Raw genomic sequence first — 22,853 nt, 5'->3', positions numbered from 1 at the left:
AAAATATTTGTATGGGAAATGATATCACAAAGTCAACTGAATTCTGTAAAAAATATTTTCAATGCAGGACAAAAGATTCGTACCCAAAATACACAAAGAACTCTTTACAAACCAGTAAGAAAGGACAGTCCACTTCTGGTAATGACAAGGTAGCTTGTATAAGACCAAACATCCTATAGATACAAAGTCTGGGTAAAATGAGAAGAACAATGATCTGAAGGTACTGTCAAAAACTGGGAGGGAGCCAACACTGGGAAGAAGAGAACAGCAGTGGGTGAATTTTGCATCTTTATAAACAGCTTTGTGCTGACGGCTCCAGTGATAGAAGTCCATCACCACGGGGGAGTCCCAAATTCTGCATATGTCAACTTTTCCCACATCTCTGGCTGACCCCTGACAGGGCATGTGCATGGCAGACTTCAAGCATCCTAGATAACAGAATCAAAGGGATTTTGGCTACTGCCCATCAAGGGGAGACAGAGTTTGGAGTGTGAGTTCAGCCTACTTAACAAGCAAACAAAATTAAAAATAAAAACATTACAGAATCCATAGTTTCTGCAACACACCATCGTAATTCCCAGAATATAATCCAAAATTACTAGATGTGTGAAGAGCAAGGAAAATGTGACCCAAACTCAAGAGAAATGTTAGAATTAGCAGAAAAGGATCTTAAAGAAGCTACTGTAACTATGCTCAAGGATGTAAAGAACGAAATCTCTGTAGAGGAATAGAAATTATTAGAAAAAACATAATATCTAAAATAAAACATTACTGGAACTGGCTTAACAGCAGGTTGGAGGAAAGGATTTAGTGAACTTGAAACTAGATCAACACAAATGATCTAATTTGAGGAACCAAGAGAAAAAGGATTTAGCAAAAACATGAACAGAGCTTCAGTGACCTGTGTGATGGTATCAAAAGGACCAACAGGTGTGTAGCTGGTGTCCCGGAAAGACAGGAGAGAAAGAACAGGGCAGCAAAAATCTTTGAGGAAACAATGACCAAAATTAAATTTGGCAAGACAACTCTACAGATCAAAGAAGCCCAGTAAACCCTATCAGGGTAAGTACACAGAATCTAGGCAGACCACCGTCAAGCTGCAAAAAACCAAAAATAAAGAGAAATTCTGAGAGCAGCCAGAGGAAAACACCCTGTTACTGACAGGGGAGGGACTATTCCAATGACCACTAACTTCTGACCCCCAGTGAGGAGACCAGGAGACAGCGGGACATCTTTAATGTGCTGAAAGAAAACAGACACCCGTCAACCCGGAACTCCACACCCAGTGGAAATATCCTGCAAGAATGAAGACAAAAGAAAGACAGTTTCAGAAAAGCTAAAGCAAAGAGAATTCACCAGCAGACTTGCACCCCAAGAAATCCTACAGGAAGTTCTCCAAACTGAAAGGAAACGATACCAGAGGGAAACTTCAGCAAGACATGAACCAGAAACCGTCAATATGTGGGTAAATATAAAAGGCTATCTTTTAAAGTTATTTTTTTTGGGGGGGAGGGAGGTAAGTAGATTTGTTTGTTTGTTATTTTAATGAAGGTACTGGGGATTGAACCCAGGACCTCATGCATGCTAAGCATACACTCTACCACTGAGCTATACCCTCCCCTCAAAAGGCTATCTTTTTACCCTCTTACTTTCTTTAAAATTCACTTGGCTTTTTAAAGTAAAAGTTGTAACAATGCACTGTGGGATCCATATAATTGGTAGATGTAATAGCATTACAACTGTAGTATAAAGTTCAAGGATGTGTAAATGACTCTATAAGGTTGCAAGGCTGTTGCATTTGGTACAATATTAACAAAGTAGACTGATAAAGTGAGCGTGTTTGTTGTGATCCCTAAAGCAACCACCACAACGCACTGCAAGGAGCTGTGGCTGCAATGCCAAGGGTCCGTGTCGTAACAGGAGAGGGGGCAGAGGGGGTGGGGTACATGAACACACGCATTTGTACAAACTGATGGAGCTGCGCATTTAAGATCTGTGCATGGTGCTGTATGTCATTTGTATCTGAATTTTTAAAAGGTGTCCTTTCAAAAAAAAACCCCGAAACTGGCTTAGAGTAGTTATTCAATAAATGTTAGTAATTATTGTTAGTGATCTGCTAAACTACAGAATGTCAGTTTAAGAAACACCGTCCTTCTTACCTTAGGGCCTATTTAGCACATACTGCCCTTCTGCCTGGGATGATCCCACCTCACTTTCTTCCCCTGGATAACGCCCAGGCACCCCTCGGCCTTGGCCTAAATGGCATTTCCTCTGGGAAGCCTTGCCTGACATTTTCCCACCAATGGCCAAATGAACCCATCCGATCTCACGCCCCCGCCGCGCCCTGGATTTGCAGCACTTTCTGCCTACTGTCCACCTCCATGAGGCTGCAGGACCGACAAGGGCACAAAAAGGCTCCGAAGCCCCGTTTCCCCTTCCCAACGCACCGTTTGGCTCTTTCCAAGTCGTCATTGGCCTGCTCCAGCTCTCTGATGTATTTCTGCAGTTGATCTTTAATGGCTTTTGTCTGGGCAAGGTCATCCTCTAAGGCTGAGATCTGCCGGTAGCCCTCAGAATGCTGCGTTTCAAACTTCTCCTGAAGGACAGAATCAACACTCAGTGACTGACTTAAGACTTCCAATGGGCCTGTTTATGTCCCTTCCCTGGCACCTCCTTAAAACACTGACGGTCCATCCTGGGAGGCAGCGCTCCTGTTGTAGTGGACGTGTCTTTCTTAACCACTGAGTGTCTGCTCCTCCCCCTCTGCACAGCCCACCAGTACCCCTGTTTCTTTAGGGGACTTCTCTCTCCCTTATTCTAGGGTCTTATATGACCAGCCTTCCCATCACACTCACTCAGGAGACCCCGGGCTTCCTCTCACAGCCTCTGCCACTGCAGGGAGACTGACTAAGCTCAGTCAGTAGAACCTTCTGTCCACAGACATGGGCTCTCAAGCAAGTGAGGGGAGATGGCAGGAACAGGGGCCATCATTCAAGCTGTCAAGTCCCGAATGCTTCCTGCCTCCTGGCCCCCAGAATGTCTTGTACCCTGTTCCCTCTCCCACACTGGTCCCTGCAGCCTCTGGTGTCGAGAAGCCCCCAACAATCTTCAGAGCAATCATTTTGTGCAAGTGCCCATAGCCACAAAAAAAGCCACGTAAACCTCCCTGAGCCTCACACACAAGGGCGATTCCTGCAACATCCCTGGATTACAGAGAGACTGTCGGGAATCCCAGCGATTTTGGTTGCTTGTGTCTCATAGTAAAGAGCAGGACAGCATGGACTTAGTTTGACAACTGTTTTGACTTTGTGATCCAGGACACTCCTTGCAGCACAGGGGAATTAGAAGGAACTTCTGGACCTCTGGGGAAGGGAAGGAAGAGAAGGAAGGAAGGGAAAAAGGAAAAAAAAAAACCCTAACTTACTAATTACCAAAAGAAGCTTACTGTCATCTGGCCAGTGCTTTCCAAGGCAAGGAAGAGCCCAGACGATTTCTCAACAATCTGCTGTTGCCCAACCATAGGAGCTAACACTCCTCGTGCTTACTCTGCCTCGGGGCTCAGGGCACGACTCATGTTGCCTCATTTAATGCCACTTCAGAGCCGTGGGAACTGAGCTGTCACTTCTTTAGCCCACAGTCAACTGGAAGCAAATGACTGAGCCAAGATCCAACCCGCTCACCTGGGCTCGTGCTCTCAGAACCGCAGTGCCAAACTGCCCCCAACAGCCCCCTGATCACACTCGCAAAGACACACTGACTCACACGCACTCACGCTCACTCCTGTTCTGGCTCCTCTTTCAAATTACTTTTTCTCACCGAACACCCTTAGCACCTTCCCTTCATCTATAAACATGAAAGAAAATACTTCCCACACTCACTTGGGAAAGGCCCAAGTCTAATTAGAAAGTTAAGAGATGGGCCAACTTGTCATCTTCTTCTTCTTCTTTTTTTGTTTTTAAAGGGCATGATAGTTTATTTAAAAAAAACTGTAACACTGATCATCATGACCAGCATACACATTATGATGGCTCTTCTCTGGGATACTGACATGGCAGCACGTTTGTACCCTGAAATGTTTCAGCAGCACCCACTCCTCTTCTTTACTCCGCTGAGTAAACAAAGCTGTTGCTAGAAACAGTCTGCAAGCACAGGGGAGTGATGTAATGGTGCCCGGGCCAGAGAGGCGTGGCAAGAGCCACTGAGAGGAGAAGGTCCGCAGAAGGAGCAGATTATTTACAGGGAGAGGACAGGGAGGGGCGTCACATCCTCACACTGCTCAGCCCCCTCTGGGCTCCGTTTCCTGGCTGTGAGCACAGGAAGCGTCTCCAGACAAGCAGGGGCAGACCCGGCCCAGGCACACGCGAATTCCCAGGCACGGCGCTGATCACCTCGCACCCTTTACTTGGGTGCTTCCCTAAATAATACAGGAGGGGACGGGAGCCTAAATTCAAACACAGGTTCCGAGATGACACAGTTAACTTGAGGGCTTGTTCACCAGTGTAAAGATTCAAATGATGTCCTTTGAACTTGGGGACATGAAAAGCTGCTACGCTTTCATTCGGAGCTAATTATAATAAGCTGTCAGCTGATGGAGGCATCAATAGATGCTCTGTTTGATCCCTTACAAGCTTTTTTTTTTAATTCATCTTGCGATGAATAAGCCAGTTGTCAAGAAGTCCAACTCAGCTGAAGACATTTCTCTTAGGGGACTGAGAAATACGTGCTGGTGGCAGTTCTTTATTCCAAGATAGTTCTATTTCCTCCCCTTCTCTACACCCACATCTCAGGCATCTAGCATGTGGTTGCAATGAAGAGGTCTTCTGCTGGTTCAAGGGCTCAGTTTTGAAGCGGTTAATTACTTAGCACCTGCTTGGTATTTATTCAACATTTGTGGAGGTCCTCCTGCCCTCTGCAGACTGTGGCTCAGACCACTAGTCTTGCTTCCACACAGCTTCCCCTGCCCAAGTCCCCTTCAGTGTAAGAGCTATGATGATTCCCCAGTGCCCAAGGCAGGGGTCAGGCTGTTAACAAAATGAGTGAAGTGGGCCAGGTGTTAAGGAGCAAATGACACTCAGCCCCTAGGATCACAGACGGGGAGGGAAGGACAGTAGTGGGGACCAGGGCAAAGTGCAGAAGGCTTGTTCTGTCGAAGCAACCACAACCTGGCTTTTTGCTGGTGTGCAGAAGGCAGGCCTGGTGTGGCCAGACCCACCAAAGGAAGATCAAAGGCAAAGGGAGAGCAAAGGAAGTCGGAAATCCGGGTTTTTAAAGGAAGCCTCACAACTTTGAATGCCGATATCAAGTATCTTTTAAAAACACTAAAGATATAAATTTTACTATTGAAAAATAAACTGTAGTCAAACCCCCACCTCTAGTTAATAGCCTGCTGCGTATTTACAGGGAAGGGTACAGATGTCTCCGATTCACTCTGAAACGCACTGGAAAGTAAGACAGACTTATGGATGGATAGATATGTAATAAAGGGCAAGAATGGCAAAGATGATTGGTAAAGCCTAGGTAGTGGATACACAGATGTTTCCTGGAAAACCACTAAAGGCTTAAAACAAACAACATCTACATGCCAGACTGACCTGTGGATGGCCAGTCTGGGCTCTGTGGTCTACAACACAAAAACCTGAAGTCCACAGTTCAGCTTCCAGGGTCTGTGGGGTTCTTCCTCTGCTACTCCCATCTCTTAGTCCCAATCCGTTTGTTGATCCCACTTTTCCTTGGGTGCCAGTAAAGCCAGATTCCCCAGGTCCACTGGACACTCATTCTTGCTCCTGCCTATGGCAGGTCCAGATTAACTCACCATCAAACCCCTGTGCACCAAACTGCTGGCTAGACAGACAGAAAGACACACACACCCACCACTTCAAACACCAGCTCAAGCCCCCCAGCTCCTCCACAACCCTGTGTCCAACCCGTGCACATCACTCCCAGAATGATCTCACGGTCAGTAAGATGTGACCAAGCACCCTTTCCCTAAGTGCTTCAGCTGTTAGGTTTGTCTTCCTCATGAAGCTTCCAGAGGCCAAAGGGAACATCTCCTCCCGCTGTCTAGCACACCTACCCCTGGGCTCACACTGCAAGGCCTTGGCTCTTTTCAGCAGCTCATCCAAATTTATATGAGGAGCTTTGTTTAAAAAAACAAAAAAGACATGCAAACATGCCAGGGCGCCACCCAGACTTACTGAGACTCTCAGGGCGGGGCGGGTCCGGGCCTGGCGACGCAGGCTGAGCCTTAGGCTCTAAGGGCCCAGCGTTACACTTAATGATCACCTGCTAAGCCCAGCAGTGTCCGAAAGGCAGCCTTCGCCCCGCACAGCAGTGGTTCTCCAGACACTTGACAATGTTTGCAGATATTTTCAGTTGTCACAACCTGGGGGAGAGGGTGCTACTGGCATCTAGTGGGTGGAGACGAGGGACGCTGTTAAAAACCCTACAATTTTCCAGAGAATTATGTGGCTTCTAACGTCAACAGTGCCCAGGCGGAGGAAGCAGTACCGTCCAGCAGAACTTTCTACAACGATGGAAACGTTCTACAGCCTCTCTGTCCCACACGGATACCCGCCAGAGACACGCGGCTACTGAGCACTCGAAATGTGGCTAGTACAATCGAGGAACTGAATTTTGATTTATTTTAATTAAATGTCAGTAACCACACGCAACAAGGGGCTACCATGCTGGACAGCATAACCCTGGGCCTCATAAAATAACGATCAGCAATTCTCCACAGTGACATTCCACACTCTAGAAAGGTCTACCCTCCACGTGCCTCGTGGGAGCATCATAACAGCCAAGAATGGCCATGGGACACACATGAGACTAGGCTCTCACAGAGTGCCTCCTTCGGGGCATAAAGTGTTCAAGCACCACACGCACTGGCCGGCCAGGGACCACGTCTGTGGGGCTCCCTTTTCCAGTCACATGCTGGAAGCCCCCAACACCTGCATGCGCCTCCTCTTGACCCCTCACCTTGATGGTTTCCAGCTCCATGCGAAGGCGGTTATTCTCGGACAGGAGGTCCCTGTTCCTGGTTTCGATCTGCTGCAGCTGCGTCTCCAATTCAGCTTCATACTCTCGGCTGCCCTCCTGGAATTCTCGGAGCTCCTCCTGCGTGTTCTCTGCCCTACAGAATCCCCAGATGTCAGCTGACGACGTGCGGAGCGCTCACACGCTGCTGAGTGTTACATGTGGATCAGCTCTTTATTCAACTCCCTTTTGAGGTCGAAACTATCACTGTCCTCATTACACAGATGAGAAGATGAGGTGTAGACAAGTGACTTGTCTCAAGGTCAAAGAAGAAACAGAGCTTGGACCCGCACCCAGACGTACCAGGCTCCACAGCCCTCTCTTAACCAATTCACTCTTCACTTATTCCTTCCACCTGTATTTTTGGAGCCCAACGTGTAATAAATACACTTTGGATTATGTATTCTCTGTGGATTTATTTGTAAGGAGAAATTGGACATGATACAAATGTTCACTTATCACACTACTATAATGTGTCCCTGCCCCACAGCCTAAATACCCAGTTCTAGTTTCTCAACCCTTAAAACTCAAAGGATATATATATTTTTTAAACACCAAGCCTGAATTATCCTTAAATCAAACTAAGTACAAAGAAATTAGAGGAACAGGACTAAGACCTCCATGCGGAGATTCTAAGAATCCATGAGAAATAAAAAGAAACAATGTTAAGCACACACACACAGCTGCCAGATATGGGCGCTGCAACACTGGGCTCGAATTGAAAAATCTGTAACAACTCATTTTGCTAGGCCTAGGAGGACGTTCTTTCTCCACACACGAAGGGCGGACCGGATACAGCATCCGGGAGCTGATAAAACTCCGCCAGAAAATACGACGGGAAGTAGCAGAGCAGTTTGCTCAGGACCCTAAGCTTTGGGGTTCAGACTCCAGTTCTGCTGCATGCCCTTGGGCAAGTTACTTGCTTTCACTAAGGCTCAGTTTCCTCATGTGTAAAGTGGGGTGAGAATGGTTTCTTCACAGGGTAATGTTGAGATTTAACTGAGATAATGTAGACTAAGCCCTCACAGTGCTTGTCACGTAGTAGGCCTACAACGAATGGCTGCTGCAGTCATGGTGGGAAGAAAGCGCAGGGGGAACTTTGGAGAACTGACCTCTGCTTGTAGGTCATAGCCAGATCTTTCCAGTAGTTAGCTTCTTCCTCCTCAGAGCTGAAGGTCTTTCCCGAGTCCTCCATTGTGGAAGCAAGGGAAGAGATTACTCCTCTTGTGACATGATGTCTAGGAGAGAAAGGTTTAAAATTACTACCCACATCTGGTTAAATAGCTGATCTTTAATGAGGGGGAAAAAAAATTCTGAACTTCACGCTGAATTAAATTTGGCAAAAAACATTGCCAAAAAACTAAAACTAAACGCAGACCAAATAGAGTCCACCCGCACTTTACATTCCATGGCTGGAGAAATCTACTGGGATTTGCTGATTTAATACATTTGGAGGGAGAGTAGGGGAGGGCAGCTCAGGGGGTCTAACTTAGGCAGCCAGGTGTCACCACCATCCCCATCACCAGCGATGGAGACTATCAGAAGGAAAGCCTTTAGGGCGAGGGGATAATGAACCCAGTTTCGGACACTTGTAGTTGGACGTGCCTGTGATACACGGAGATGCAACACTGGATCTGAACCTTGGGGGTGAAGTCTGGGTTAGCGATGCAAATTTAAGAGTCATGAGTTTGTAACTGGTTCTTCCCTTTTTCTTGTGCCAGAACGACGGGAGAATCTAATGAGGCCTATTTATGGAACTCTGAGGGGTGCCAGTGTTTGAAAGGTGGGCAAAGAAAGACACAGGACTGGAAGGAGACAGCGGAGAAACCGAGTGAGAGAGAAGTGAACCAGAAGAGAGAGCTGTCCTGGGAGCAGGTGGTTTCCAAGGAAAGAAGGGAGTGTCCACAGTATCTGAGATGCAACAGAGAAGCTGGTAAGACAGGACTGGAAAATACCCACGAGACTGAGTGAAATGTCAGCCATGGATGATGTGAGCAAGAGTGGTTTCAACACAGTGGAGCAGGGAGGAGGGATAAACTGGGTGGAGGACTAACTGGGAGGTGAGGAAGAGGAAGCAGATGGGATTTTGGAGAATTGGGTACAAGAACAAGAGGACACAAATTAAACAGTCGCCAGAAGGAGTGGTGATAAGGGCCTTGGCTCTAAGGACTGAGCTATCCAGAGCAGACGTTAGGGAACGAATTTCTATTAACAGTTATCAGTCTATGGACTCCCTGCTGATAGCACCTCTCAATGTAATAGCTTATTTTCTCAATTTATTTAAGACTCTGAGCTTGTCCAAAGATCATTAGGAATCCAAATGAGCTCTCTCCAAAGTCCCTTCTTTCCCTCAAGTGAGCTCACTGTTCTGTCTTTGGGGACAACTCCTCACTCTGTAAGACATGACTAACAAGCTGTATTTTCAGCTAAAAATACAAATCATTCTGCTATGTATGTCAACGTTGGCACGGACACATCACCAACTTCTGGATTCCCGGTAGAAAGTGAACAATGATGCCTATATCTGAGCACAGCACTTGCTGATAACTCTCATTTTGTTAGGACTTGTGGTCACATCTTCTTTCCCTTCCCTAATTCAGAGAAAACATGCCATGCCTCCACCTACCCTTTTCTGGGGAACAGAGTTTCTCTGAAAGCTTGATTGAAGCAGAGAAGCTAGACAGAGTAGAAATCTGTTAATTTGATTTTTTCCACCCAATCCAGCATTCCTTCGTCCATCTTTCTCTAATGGTGCCCCAATATCCCCTTGAGGAAACCAACCCTACATTCATGCCATGGGGCTCAGATGGACCCAACATCACCTTTTACATCTGGGAGAAGGCACATGACTACTAACCAATACCTCCAGCATCAGTAACTGGCTCAGTGGTGGGCCTAATCCAAGCTAAACCAATGACTGGCTTAGGGGTGGACCTAACCCAAGCTGAGCTGACAAGCGTCAGGCCCAGGCCTTTTGCAGAGCTATCAAGAAAGAAAACCCTCTGGAGGTGTTAACTAACCTTATTGTAGTAATTATTTCACAATAAATACATGGACCAAACTATCATGTGGTACACCTTAAACTTAGACAATGTTATATGTCAGTTATATCTTCATAAAGCTGGGGGGGGGGAGAAATTCTCTTTCCATGAGGGTCCATCCATTCCTGGTGGTCATCTTGCTATCATAAGGGAGAAGCCTGCCAGGGAATGAAGCCAAAGGAAAGCAGAGCCAAGAAGTGGAGAGACTGGGTCCTGACGGTATCGTTTGGACACCTGTATCTAGTCATACCTGATTTAAGTTATGAAAGATAATCAACTCCCTTTCTTGGTTGTACCAGTTAGGGTTGGATTTCTGCCACAAGAGAGGCCTGATTAATATTTACAGTGAAGGATCTTGTTTGCTGAAAGTAAAAAGGACAGAGTACCTAGAGTGTAAATAACAGTAATTACCACGGTGATGGGTGAGGGTAATCCCTGCTCAAGCCATAGGCTGTAATGAGCCCAGATCTCATCTAGTATGTAGTCACCAAACCAACGTTCATAGTGTCAAGAGCCCCGAGCCCATGCAACTATAATTAAGTGCTGTGTGGCCATTAGTGATAGTACTGAGGACCGTCTCAATGGCACAGCATGGGAGGAAGTCTACGTACAAGAGGGCGAGAAAGTGAGGAACTAGGAACCACAAATGTATGCTGACTTTGCTGCTGTTTGGAAAAAGATCATGGAAAAACGTCATATCCAAGTTCAACATAAATTAGTCCTTGCCTACCTCTCTAAACATTTCTTACACCCCTACCTCTCCCTCTTTTATACTGTAGCCACACTGCCTTCTTTTGGTTCCTTGAGCACATCAAGCTTGCTTCTGCCTCAGGGCCTCTGCACTGGCTGTTCTCGATGCCTGGAATGCTCTTCCCTCAGCTCTCTGCCCGGATTTCCTTCCTGTCATTCATATCTCAGCTGAAATGCCTTTCCCAGAGAGACCTTATCTGAATATCTCACCAAATACCTCCTCCAGACCTTCACTATCCTATTAACACCTACTTTATCACTTTCTGAGTTTTGTTTTTATCTCCCCCCCCCCCCCGCCAGAACATCAGCTGTTGAGTACAGGGACCTTCACCATCTTGCTTTTTTTATCCCCAAAGCCTTGAGCAGTGCCTGGCATACAAGAGGCATTCAATAAATACTCATGGAATAAAGGCATACAGGGGAAGATAGAGATTGACGGGGATATGAGGTTAAGAAAAAGCAAGTAGCAAGAGACCCTCTGAAGGCTAGTTTATAGTTTATATCTGTAAATCCCTAAGACACTTAACAGGATGGGGAAAACCTTTCATTCCCTCAGCACCTGAGTGGCATCTCATTAATGGGAAGGGGCTGGAGGATAGCGTGCCACGTTGGAAACGGCCCCCTCCCCCAGTTTACATCATAAGGAGTATGATACAGTTACTGGAGCTTAATAGCCTTCATCCTGCAGTCTTATGACATATTTAGACAATTTTAGAAAACGGCTCCTTAAAACACTGTTATCATGGCCAGTGAGGTTTAAACTTAAGCTTCAGGAAAGGAATGAATTTGAGATGTTTTAGGAGGCACTTCCACTGGGGAAGAGGCTCTAATTACAACCCCTGCATTTTTAAAAACATCCTTAGGGAAGAGGAAAACTATGCTTCGGGCTAAGAGGAGAGAAGTAACATCTGAACTTCACTTTATGAAACAGCAATCTTAAAAATCTAAGACCTTTTTTTTTTTTGCCATTTGAAAATGTCTCAGGAAGTTCTAATGTATATTATTCTCCACCACAGATAGCAAGTAGGATGACTTGCAAAGGTCCCCCTCTTATCATCACCTATTTGCAGTGTGCTAGGCATTTAACACATTATTTCCAAACAACTTGATCCTCTTATGCTGTTCAGGTGTAAGAGGCTGGTAGGCAAGACAATCATGCGGTTTCTTAGGAGCGGAAGCTGGAGCAGAAACACTGTATGCATGGGCCATCTCCATAGGTGCAAGGGAGTGACAGTGGCAAATTAGAACCCAGTGCAAGGGAGTCTCTGAATTCAAATTCAAAGTCTGCCTGGGGTTACAAAAAGGCTGACTGGAAGGCAGATTCACTCTTTAGTCCACGAAGTCTTTCAAAAAGCACTGTGGCAGGCAGATGTCAACGCTCGGTGACAGTATACACACCTTTATACCCATTATCTTAAAAATGGACACTGCATGCATTTATTGCCTCTGGGCAAAGGGATATGGCATCCTACCTCGCCTTCTCAATACAGTAACATGCCCTTGTGTCCCAGCAGCTCTGTGGACAAACTGACAGGCACCTCAAATGTATGTGCTACAGCACGCAAGAACAAACTGGGATCAAGTGGTTCAAGCAGCGTTAATTTTTATTTTGGATAAATGAGATCTACTCTTACTCTACTACTACTAACTTTTACTCTTGTTTCAGAAAGTTTTCTTGTTTTGTTTTGGCATGTTTATCACAATCAAACTTAAGAGGAAAGTCTGAAAGCACACTTGAGACACACACCTTTGATTTCAAAACTCTAGAAAAAACAAAGCCGTCTTTCTCAGCTTTCCTGAGTGAAGTAAGCCAGCACGGCGCGTCAGCAGCAATACACATGTATAAATCATCAGGAATTAACTCACAGCTCTTCTCCACCCCAACCCCAAACCTTCCCAATCAGAACACCTGGGAAAGGGAAGGGGCAGGGAGGGAGAGAAAGCAGCTGCCAAAAGTCGGCACATGCTCCTACGGCGACGTTATGAGGTAGGCTTTGCATTTTGCAGAAGTGACAGCACTGGGGCAAAATCAGTCAAGAGTCAGCAAGTCTGGCTTCTGTCCCAGCATTTTCAGAGTCTGTAATGATCTACCTACAAAAATCCTCACTAGGCATGCAAGGACATATGCTCATGGGTGTACACCCTCATTGACTGATGTGGAAAACTGGAGAAACAACTGTCAACAGAGGACTGATTGGGAAATCACATCGTTGTTACGAAGAATTAATTAATACTAATATGGAAAAAGGTTCATATGTTAAGAAAGAATGCCATTTTTGTTTGCAAATGTATCTCCCTCTGTGTACACAAACAGGATCGAGTCGGATGTACCAGAATTGACAAGCACTGAGATGAGAACTTGTACCTGATACATTGTTGTTTTTTACAGTAAGCATATATTGCTTTTGAAATTTTAAGAAGCTTAAACTTGGACCAAAAAAACCAGAAAAGCTATTGTCCAAGGATAATTTTATTCTATTGAACCAAGATACCAAGGAAGGAGTTTTTTCTACTTCGGCTCCCCCTCCTCCATTCCTTTTCACTCATTTCCCAACACCTACTAAGGGCTAGGCACTGCTGAGCCAGGCAGACAAAAAGCACCTACATCAGGGCGAGGTGCAAACAATAGTACGGTAATAGGAAATTACCTTGTGAGGAAGGGGAGTGTAATCTGGGCTCACACATTTGAAAGCAAAAGAACACACTTTGGAAACAAAAATAACATCTTGACAGAACAAGCCAAGTTAAGAAACTATTATCCAAAATGGGGTAAAATATACCAATCAGACGCCTCTGCCACTTTAGGGACATAGCTCATCTGTATCTAATCTGATACAAAAGACACTAAGAAAAAAGATTATGTTTCAAAAGTGGTTAAACAGCAATGAGGGGGTGGGGTGTCAGGTAACAAGTGGCTCTGGGAGTCGCTGGCATCCAATTATTCTTCAAAGCATCCTACCCATGTCCTAAAACGCCATCCTATCCTACAATACATGAACGAAACTAGCATAGAAAATGACAAATTTCTATCCAGCGGGTGCTGCAAAGGCCACTTCTTTACGACTGAAGTTAAAAGGGATCTCAGGCTGAAAGAGGAGAGAGGCACAGCCTGGTACAACCCTGAACGAAGAAACCAGGGAAGGTCAGGCCCTCAGGAGACAGAGAACTTGAGATGACTGGAGAAGATAATGTAGCTTCCCAAAAAGCAGTGTCAAGGTGGTGGCGGCGTTTCCTATGACCTCAGAGAGGCACGTAAGCCCAGCCACCGCATTCAAGCTGTAGAATTAGCGTTTTCATCCTTTATTCAATCCTCTCCCAAAGTGCTGTCAGGGGAAATCTGAACCGTCCTGCAACAGAGATCTGAGAAAAGCGGAGGGAAGAAGACTGTTCCAAACACGTTCCCAAAGGGAGGGAAGTGCCAAGGAAGGGGTCTGGAAAGAGGCCTGCACTGAGGGTAGAAGCTGGGTAGGGAAGTGGGAGAGAATTGGGGGGCGGGGGGCAGGCTACAGGAAATGAGGGGGAGGTGGGGGCAGCAGGGGAAAAGGGGATGGCGAGGACTAAGGGGCAGAAAACAGAGCGAGAAGAAAGGATAGAGGAGTCCAGGAGGGGAGGCGAGGTGGGAGGGAATAGGACGGCAGAGCAGCCGGACTGCGGGCACCCAGGACGAGGAAGACAGAAGGACCGAGAAGTCAAGGAGGAAGGGGAGGGCAGCCGGGTCGGAGAAGCAAGTGCAAAAAGAGAAAGAAAGTTGGCAAGGCACGGGAGCGAGAGACACAAGGGTGAGAAGGCACAAAGTTAGGAAGGGTGGCTCCGGGAAAGCGCTATTTTCGAGCCCAACGCCGGCGAAGCGACGCGCAAGCTAGGGGCGCGGCAGGGTATCTGCACGGCGGCGGCCGGGGGTCCCGAGAGCGCGGCGGGCGCCAGGCGGCCAGAATAGTTTTCCGGCGGCCGTGGCGGTGGGAGTGGCAGTCCTCGGGTAGCCCCCACCCCAGGGACCGCAGCTCCGCACTTACCAGAGCTCAGGGTGCGAGGACCGGCGGCGGCAGCAGCGGCGGCAGAGGGCAGCAAGGCCCGTGCCTCCGGCCACCTCCCCCGCCCCCGCGCTCGCTTCGGGCGCCGCCCATTGGCTGCCGCGCCACGGGACCGCGTCCGCCTCGGCCAATCAGCGCCGAGCAGCGCCTTTTGGAAACTTTTTTTTTCCCAGGGCCCGGGCGCGGCGCGGCCACGCGGCGGCTCTGGGCGGGCGGAGGCTTGGGAGGTTCCCGCTGCTGGGCAGGGTTCTGGCCGGCCTTGGAGGATGCTGGCTGCTCCCTGGACACCGGGGGAACAGGCTTGGACTTAAGGGCCACGCACTTCAGGAAAATATGATGCCCACCCCTTTGACACCGATTGCTTTTTCCTGTTCTTGCATTTTCCCCAAAGCAGATAGAGGGACAAAGTAGGTCCGTTTAGGCTAAGCAAGCAATGTCCCATGTTCTTCTGACTCCTTTACACCGAATATAAAATTTTCGACATCGTTATCTTCTTCAAAGGCAGCAAAACTTAGTGTTTAAGAGTTTCATTTGGAGCCTGGCTTTGTATCCTAGCTCTGCCCCTCAGTAGCTGTGTGATCTTGGGCACGTTACTCAAACTCTATGACTTAACTTTCCTCATCTGTAAAAGGGTTCATGATAGGATTCTACCTCACAGGGTTATGCAGAGACGAAATGAGTTAACTTGGCATTTGTAAAACGCTTAGGACACTGCCTAAGCACTGCTAATTAAGTACAATCTATGGGGTGATCATGATTTTTTTTTTATTGTTTATCTGTATCAGGCACAATACTCTCTTCTTGATGTGGGTGCACAATACTCTCTTCTTGATGTGGGTTTTCTCCTTTAATTCTCACAGCAATCCTAATTGTTCCACAAATATTTACTGAGCATTCACTCACACTTACAGCACAACAAACGTCAGACAAGACGCCTGTCCTCAAAGGGCTTACACTGTTGATAAAGACACTAAACCAGCAAACAGAAAAAATGAAGTAATTTCAGATCCTAATAAGTGCTATGAACAAAGCAAGGTCATATGATAGAAAAGGGCCGGGGAGGGGTCACTTCAGATAGAATGACAGGGAAGGCCACTCTACAAGGTGACAGTGGAGCTCAGCCCCAGATGATGAGAACCACAGAAAGCACATTTATTGTCCTCATATTTAAAGATGAGAAAAACAAAAGTGCAGGAAGTTAAATGCATTGCCCAAGTTCTTGCAATTACTATACAACAAATCAGGCTTCAAAGCGCCATCTGTTTAACTCCTATACCAGTGTTCTTCAGCATGATGCTAGAGGCAAAGAGATCATAGTTACTTTGAGGCCTCCAACCATACTCACAGAATCCCTCCTGCATCCCAGCCATGGTTAATAATGACCTTTCTCTAATTCTACTTTGTTTTGAATCCTTGCTAGTTCCTGAAAGAAGCTGAGAGACACAAGAGGTAAGTACCACCTACAACAACAGGGTTAAGGAAATCAAAATGTGTTCTAGGAAACCTCCACCTAGTCCCACATGCTAATAAATCATTTACACCCTCTTGACACTTTTGCTCTTGTGCTTTCTAGAGATTTGTTTTGACCCTACCCATTCTCTGAGGTTTCTGGGCAGGGAACACTCACTCAAGTCAGACAAACTGAAACACAAATTGTTGAGGTATCAGTACTGACTAAATGGCATTGGTCAGGTCATTTACACTAGTTGGTTTTCAATTTTCTTCATTTTCCGTTTAAAAAAAAGGGAAGAAGACATTGAAATGATTATCATTAAAGTTTTCTTCAAGAATAGGAGTTTAGGTAAATGGGTTTGTCGTAAGGGTTTAAACCTTAAAAATGAAAGGGAAATTTTGGTGTACTTTAAAACTTTTTCCTTGCTATATTCAATTTGTTTTCTTTGTAGCTTTTAGATATAAAAGAGCAGGAAGCTGGGTTTCTCTTGCTTAAATCCTTCCATCGTAATTTCTCATTTCAAAACACTAAACATGACATAAGCAGAAGTTGCTGGGGCAGAAACTCTTGGCAGCTAGGTTAATTTAGGAGCTGAACTGAATGTAAAGTAGCCACTTAAATTATGCAAAAATAAATCTTCATCCGGATTTCATAAACATGAATGCTATAATTTGGATAAGGAAAAAACTGAAAGTTACTCTTACTTTCTGATGAAAGAGTTTGCAGAGCAAAGAAATAGAAATAAGATTAACAGAGGCTATACCTAAGAAAATACGTCTTAAGAAAAATGTTAAAACACTTTTCACAAGTACCAAATTGTATTTTGATGCGTAATTGCTTGCAGAACAAAGAAATAGAAATAAGATTAACAGAGGCTATAAATAAGAAAATATATCTTAAGAAAAATGTTAAAACACTTTTCACAAGTATCAAATTGTATTTTGATGCGTAATTGCTTGCAGGGCAAAGAAATAGAAATAAGATTAACAGAGGCTATACCTAAGAAAATACGTCTTAAGAAAAATGTTAAAACACTTTTCACAAGTATCAAGTTGTATTTTGATGCGTAATTGTTTGCTTCCAAAGGCTGGTGTGTTCTGCTTAGGTTAGTTCTCGATAGAAAATAATTTTTTTTAAATGCGTACTTTAAAAACTATTTGTAATTCAGACTTTTCATTAATCTTCCAATTGGTATGATTGACTTGTTTTTATTTGCTGCATTTTACCTACTGACACCAGCTAAAGCTCTGGACTTGAAAGAATGTCAGGCAATGTCAGAATATGTCTGCTCTCTATTTCTAAAACCTTTTTAAAAAGCAATAAAACGTCCATAATTATTTTGTTTCCTCTTTATACTTGGAATTCATACTGTCTGTGTTTAGAGACATTCAACTAGAATTAAAAGAAGGGAGACAAACGTCTTTAAAGAGAAGCATATTTTTTGGTACTCTGGAAAAAGCTGAATGCTAGAAACAGGGTTGCTTTTCATCTGTTCTAATTCCCACTTGGAGAATACTACCCACACACAGAAACAATGAAGATTTAATTTACTCAGCAGTAATAAATACCTAAGCAGGCACATGATGTGTGTACTTGTCATCTCCCTTCTGGAAAATAGAATACAAGCACAAAGGATTCTTCAGGTACATGCCTGATCTTGCCCTCCACCATACATGTCTACAAGTATGTCTACAAGGATGTATTAGCTTCCCCTGAAATCTCCCCCACTTAATGTGGATTGCCTAATGAAGTTGCTTCACATTACAGATTTTGGGGGAAAAAAGTTCTCTTTTGGTAATTTTTACTTACTTATCAGTCTGCAGTTAACCTGTTTCTTGGCAAACTTCAAAAATAAACTTTTACCTAACATTCAGCTACGGCAAAATAACTACGTCTAGATTTAAATATGTGCTTTGTTTTTCTCCGAATTTGCACCAGGAAATAGTGAGCAGCTGGCAGTTTCAGAAATGTTCGTTGTGCGTACTGAAAACTTTTTTTAATTTCTAGTAAAAGTAAAGGTTGTTAAGGAAAAAACAAACAAAAACAAACAAAAAAACACCCAAAATCAAAACAATCCCCAAACAAAAAACCCAAACATGGCATATCTAGCCATCAAAAGCACAAGCTGTTACTGGCTCCATAAGGCTTTTGCAGCTATTAAGTCTCCTTTTTGCTCGCGCAACCAGTCACTGGAAAAGTTGTATTCATTTGTAACAAGCTTTAGACCAGGACTTTCAAAAATTCGTTTTCTTACTGAAGTCATGAGGACCTCTTAATCCTTGGTGACAAAACCCAGCCTAGTCTTGGTACACGCTTTATTTTTGCCAGCTGGATCGCCACTTCGCGAGAAGCCCTAAGGGCCAGAAGTACCTCGTGGGCAGCCCAGTTGGCAATTATTTTTTTCTCCACTCGCCACTAGGTTGCACTAGATAAAGGATGCTGTGGCAAATATGCGTCATTTAATTTTTTTTTAATAAAGTAGAATCATCACGTGACAAGAGCGACTGCGAGAGGAAAAAAGCGAAAACGATCGGGTTTTTCATCGAAATCCCTTTTAAATCGCCTTCCTTCAAAAGACTGAAAGAGCTGAATGGAATCAAATCCCGGTTCGCAGGTTTTTTCCCCAGGTTCTACACCACAAGCTCCCTAATTCTCCGCTTTCAGGTTCCTTTCCACTCCACAAGTATAAGTCAGGGGCAAAGCCTCCTTAAACTGGGGGTTTTCGCCAAAAAAGCCGGGGTCGCCCCCCGGGAAGGTCCCTATTTAGGGGTTTATCGGGAGGGGACTGAGCCTGACGAGGCTGCAGGGCCGCGAGGCCCCGCCCCCCCCAGGGTTCCCAGCACGCCCCGCGCGGGGAGGACGAGGCGGCGGGGGAAGGGCGGAGGAAGGGGCGGAGCCAGGGGAGAGAAGGGCGTCGGTTTTGCGACAGGGGCGGGGTGGTGCGGAAGCGGAAGTGAAGGGTGCGCTTGGCGGCGGCGGCGGGAGCTGCGGAGTCGGGAATCAAAACAAAGGGCCTGGGGGGGCGGGGGGAAGGCGGCGGGGCCGGAATGTGAGCGGAGGTGGAGCTGGTGGTTGAGGTGAGTTTGCTGGCAGCGCTGGGGACTAGTCCCCGACGCGCCCACTGCTCTGGGGACAACAGTTGGAGGGGGGGAGAGTGTCCCCTCCTGTTTATTGCCGGCGGCGGTGGGGGGGCGGTTGGCTAGTCAGAGGGGTACGACTGGGGCTCACTGGTCAGGCCCCTACTGAAGGTTCGGGTTGTCTCGCCTTCAGGTCTGTTCACGACTGTCAATGCAGCGCCGCTGCTACCCTGTGGAGGTGTTTGGCTCCCTGCCCACTCTAGTCTCCCTGCTCCCTATGAGGCCCTCCAGGTGCGGAGAGCATCCTTTCTAGAGCAGTGTGTACAGTTGGAAGTTGAAGAGAGAAAGAAAAGGGCTGGTGTTTTTGCAACCCTCTTGAGCGTTTTGCATCCTCCTGGGTCTGTCAGTACTCCCTAGGGTGTAGCCTCTGGCTTTTAGCACTCTCTAGGGTGTAGCCTCTGGCTTGACCGATAGCGTTGAATTGCTTCAGGGCTTGAGTCAGTTGAGTTGCATTAGGGCTTGAGCCACTCCCACTAATTGTAATGCGACACGGTAATACACCTTAGAGTTTCCCTGGCACCTTTCTGTTATTGCCTAGAGTTTTCCAGTTAAATCTTTTGGACTTTACATCATCTCTGAGCTCAGGTACTCTGTTTTGCATACAGGGAAATTGAAACCAAAACGGTTTTCCTACATATTTATTGAATTCTTCATTCAGCAATTGTTGATATGTGCCAGACAATGTACTAGGTGCAGGAGATACAGTAATGAGTAAGAAAGCATGATCTGTACTACCATGGTGTTTATATTTGTAAGGGAGACAGATAATAAAAAGCAGGCAAGTAAGATAATTTTAGATAGAAGAGCTACAAAAATAACAGCAACAGCAACAACAGCAAAAACAGGAATGGGATAAGGTGACGTGTGGTGTGTTTGAGGACTAGGTTTGATGTTCATAGAAGGCCACTGCTAAATTTTCTAGTTCGATTTTCTCATTTAATCCAAACAGCCGTGTAGGTGCTACTGTTATTATCAGGTCCATTTTGCAGATGGAATCTGTGGTTCAGAGAGCTTGTGATTTGTCTGAAGCTGCATAGATAGGAAGCAGGAGGACAGGGGATTAATACAAGGGCAGTCTGACGTCACAGTTTGCTCTCAACCATTATCTGAATTGCCCAAAGACTCAGAGACATAATGGCAGAAGTGACACTCCCACTCAAATCAAACAACTTGCTTTGGCTACCTAAATTACTGTGTGTCATTCCTAGGAATATTTAGGAAAATTTCCGGGTGCAGGCCACTAACAAACTAATACGTTTGTACTTTCTTTTGCTTTTGTGGACCATACTGAAGGTACCTTGGTATAGTGGGAAGAGGTGGACAAGCTTGGTTATGTCCTCTTTCTTCTTGAGTGATCTTCGACAAGTTAAACAACTTTATTAAACTTCTGTTTCCTCCTCTGTAAAAATATGGCTGATTGCTTCCTTGTCTTTCCCACAGATTTACTGTGGGAAAAAAAGGTTACATAAATGGATCTTATTGTCTTGTTTTCATCATTGTATCCCTTGTGCTAAGCACAGGCTTGTTACATAGTAGATATTACGTAAATATTTTCTGAGTGAGGAAATAAATAAAATGTTAAGTAAAAATGCTTTGCAAACTGTATTTAACTTGACCTGTTAGCTCCCTTTCATGATTGTCCTTGAAGAGGCTTGAAAGAGTATGTTGAGTTGTATATACCATGAACATCACAAATTTTTATGATCTAGAGAGGAGATTGTTGGTGGATAATATAAGATCTGTATTTAATAGGAAAATCAAGTACCATAATTTACTGTCATTGTGGCAGTTAGCTCCATCTCTGTCTCCAGATTAACTCTTGCTTTTGTAGGTAGCTGCTTTATTTATTCTCTCATTCAGCAAATATTTACAAAATATATTCTATGTAGAAGGCTCTGCTTGGCACAGCAATACAGTGATGAAGACAAACAGGTGGTGGGGTCCTTTATCTAATTTTTTTTTCCCCTAGTAATGCTGTGAGGTGCACAGGGAAGAAATTAGGCACACTTGACAGAGGAAGAAACTGAAACTTAATGACATTTTGTACCTTCCACATAGGGCCAAAGAGTATTTCTGGCTCTGTGGGCCTTATAGTCTCTGTTGCAAATAATCAATTCTGCAGTTATATTGGAAAAACAGCCATGGACAGAACTTAAATAAGTGTGTTCATAGACACTAAAATTTGAATTTCATATAATTTTGTCACAAAATATTCTTTTGATTTCCCCCAAGAATTAAAAAATGTAAAATACATTCTTAGTGCACAAGCCATTTAAATACAAGCAGCAGTGGGCTGGTTTTGGCTGGCAGGCCATAGTTTGCCTACCCCTGCTTTATGTGATCAGTTCTCCTAGATCTTAGATAGAGTGCTTATAGTACCATCTCTCCCCTTACCCCACTATGCAGATGTTAAAATCTCTTGAAAAGAGCATCTTATTAGGGAGATAGCTAAGAGAAATTCTTTTCTGTATGCCCAGATGAAATTTCTGAAAGACAGATTAATAACCTTAAAGTGGCCATTGCAGGTAAGAGTAGGTAGTGGTTGGGGTATTATGGCTAGCACTTGAAAGTGGGATTCAGTTGTCCTTACCATTGACTGCCTCCATGCCCAGAGGGTGCTGTTGATTTGATCTGCTTTTATTGTACTGCTTAAGACATGTAAGAGTGTTGTTGCTCTGGAGTAGACACAGCACATCTGGGACTTGAGATTTCTTTGTTAGATTTTTGGTGGTATATCAGATTGCACTTTCATAATAAGTAAACTAAAAAGGTGGTTCGATTTGTTCTGTAGCAGAATCATATTCAAAGTCCACAGAGGTCACTTAATTTGGACTTTCCATGCTCATATCAAAGACACAGTGGGATAAGTCACTCTGAAATTAATTTCAAAATCTTACGTAATTGATAATGAGGACTTGTTGTTCTTTTACTAAAATTACATGCTCTCTTCTGTTAACTGTTTAACTCTCGTGGTGTCTTTAGGGAGAGATAGTCAAGAAGAATTAAGAAAAACCAAAGAAAAAGTCTTTTCCGGGCTAGAGGATGTTGGCTCCAGTGAGGCAAAAAGGATCAGGGATATGCAGTGTGCAAGATTTGGTTACTTCTCTCAAGCATGGCCGTTTATAGAAAAGAAACAGGACTTACCCAGAGTTCATTTTTATTTGAAGAGCTATGTAATGTAAGGAATGGATAGAAGATTATTGATATTTTATTTTTTTTATTGAAGTATAATCAGTTTGCAATTTTGGGGCAATTTCTGGTGTACAGCAGAATACTTCAGTCATATAGGAACATACATATATTCATTTTTATGTTCTTCTTCACCATAAGTTGCTACAAGATATTGAATATGGCTCCCTGTGCTATACAGTATAAACTTGTTTATCTATTTTATATATATTAGATT

At 44.8% G+C, this 22,853-nt stretch overlaps 2 protein-coding genes across 8 annotated transcripts in view; one reads left to right on the top strand and one right to left on the bottom strand.

The window, feature by feature from the left end:
• NDE1 (nudE neurodevelopment protein 1) overlaps positions 1-14,974 on the bottom strand; it is a 28,282-nt gene extending 13,308 nt beyond the window's left edge. For 2 of the 3 annotated variants that reach the window (XM_015245941.3, XM_006212087.4), the window contains exons 1-4: positions 14,840-14,974; positions 8,148-8,273; positions 6,979-7,132; positions 2,448-2,596 (exon numbers count right to left, since the gene is read on the bottom strand). In XM_015245941.3, coding sequence (XP_015101427.1) covers positions 2,448-2,596; positions 6,979-7,132; positions 8,148-8,230 — 386 coding nt within the window. In that variant the 5' untranslated portion in view covers positions 8,231-8,273; positions 14,840-14,974. The remainder of the gene's footprint in view (positions 1-2,447; positions 2,597-6,978; positions 7,133-8,147; positions 8,274-14,839) is intronic. The other variant, XM_015245938.3, reaches the window with a different exon arrangement.
• A 4,265-nt stretch (positions 14,975-19,239) lies between these two features.
• Positions 19,240-22,853, top strand: part of MARF1 (meiosis regulator and mRNA stability factor 1) — a 39,152-nt gene continuing 35,538 nt past the window's right edge. For 3 of the 5 annotated variants that reach the window (XM_072942666.1, XM_072942667.1, XM_006212084.4), the window contains exon 1: positions 19,240-19,387. The gene's annotated coding sequence lies outside the window, so the exon portion shown is untranslated. The remainder of the gene's footprint in view (positions 19,388-22,853) is intronic. The other 2 variants (XM_015245948.3, XM_006212085.4) reach the window with 1 other exon arrangement.

This window comes from Vicugna pacos, chromosome 18, assembly GCF_048564905.1.
Source record: "Vicugna pacos chromosome 18, VicPac4, whole genome shotgun sequence".
In the NCBI taxonomy this organism is placed as follows: Eukaryota; Metazoa; Chordata; class Mammalia; order Artiodactyla; family Camelidae; genus Vicugna; species Vicugna pacos.
Note: the sequence above shows the minus strand (reverse complement) of the source record. Positions and strands in the feature narration are given on the sequence as shown.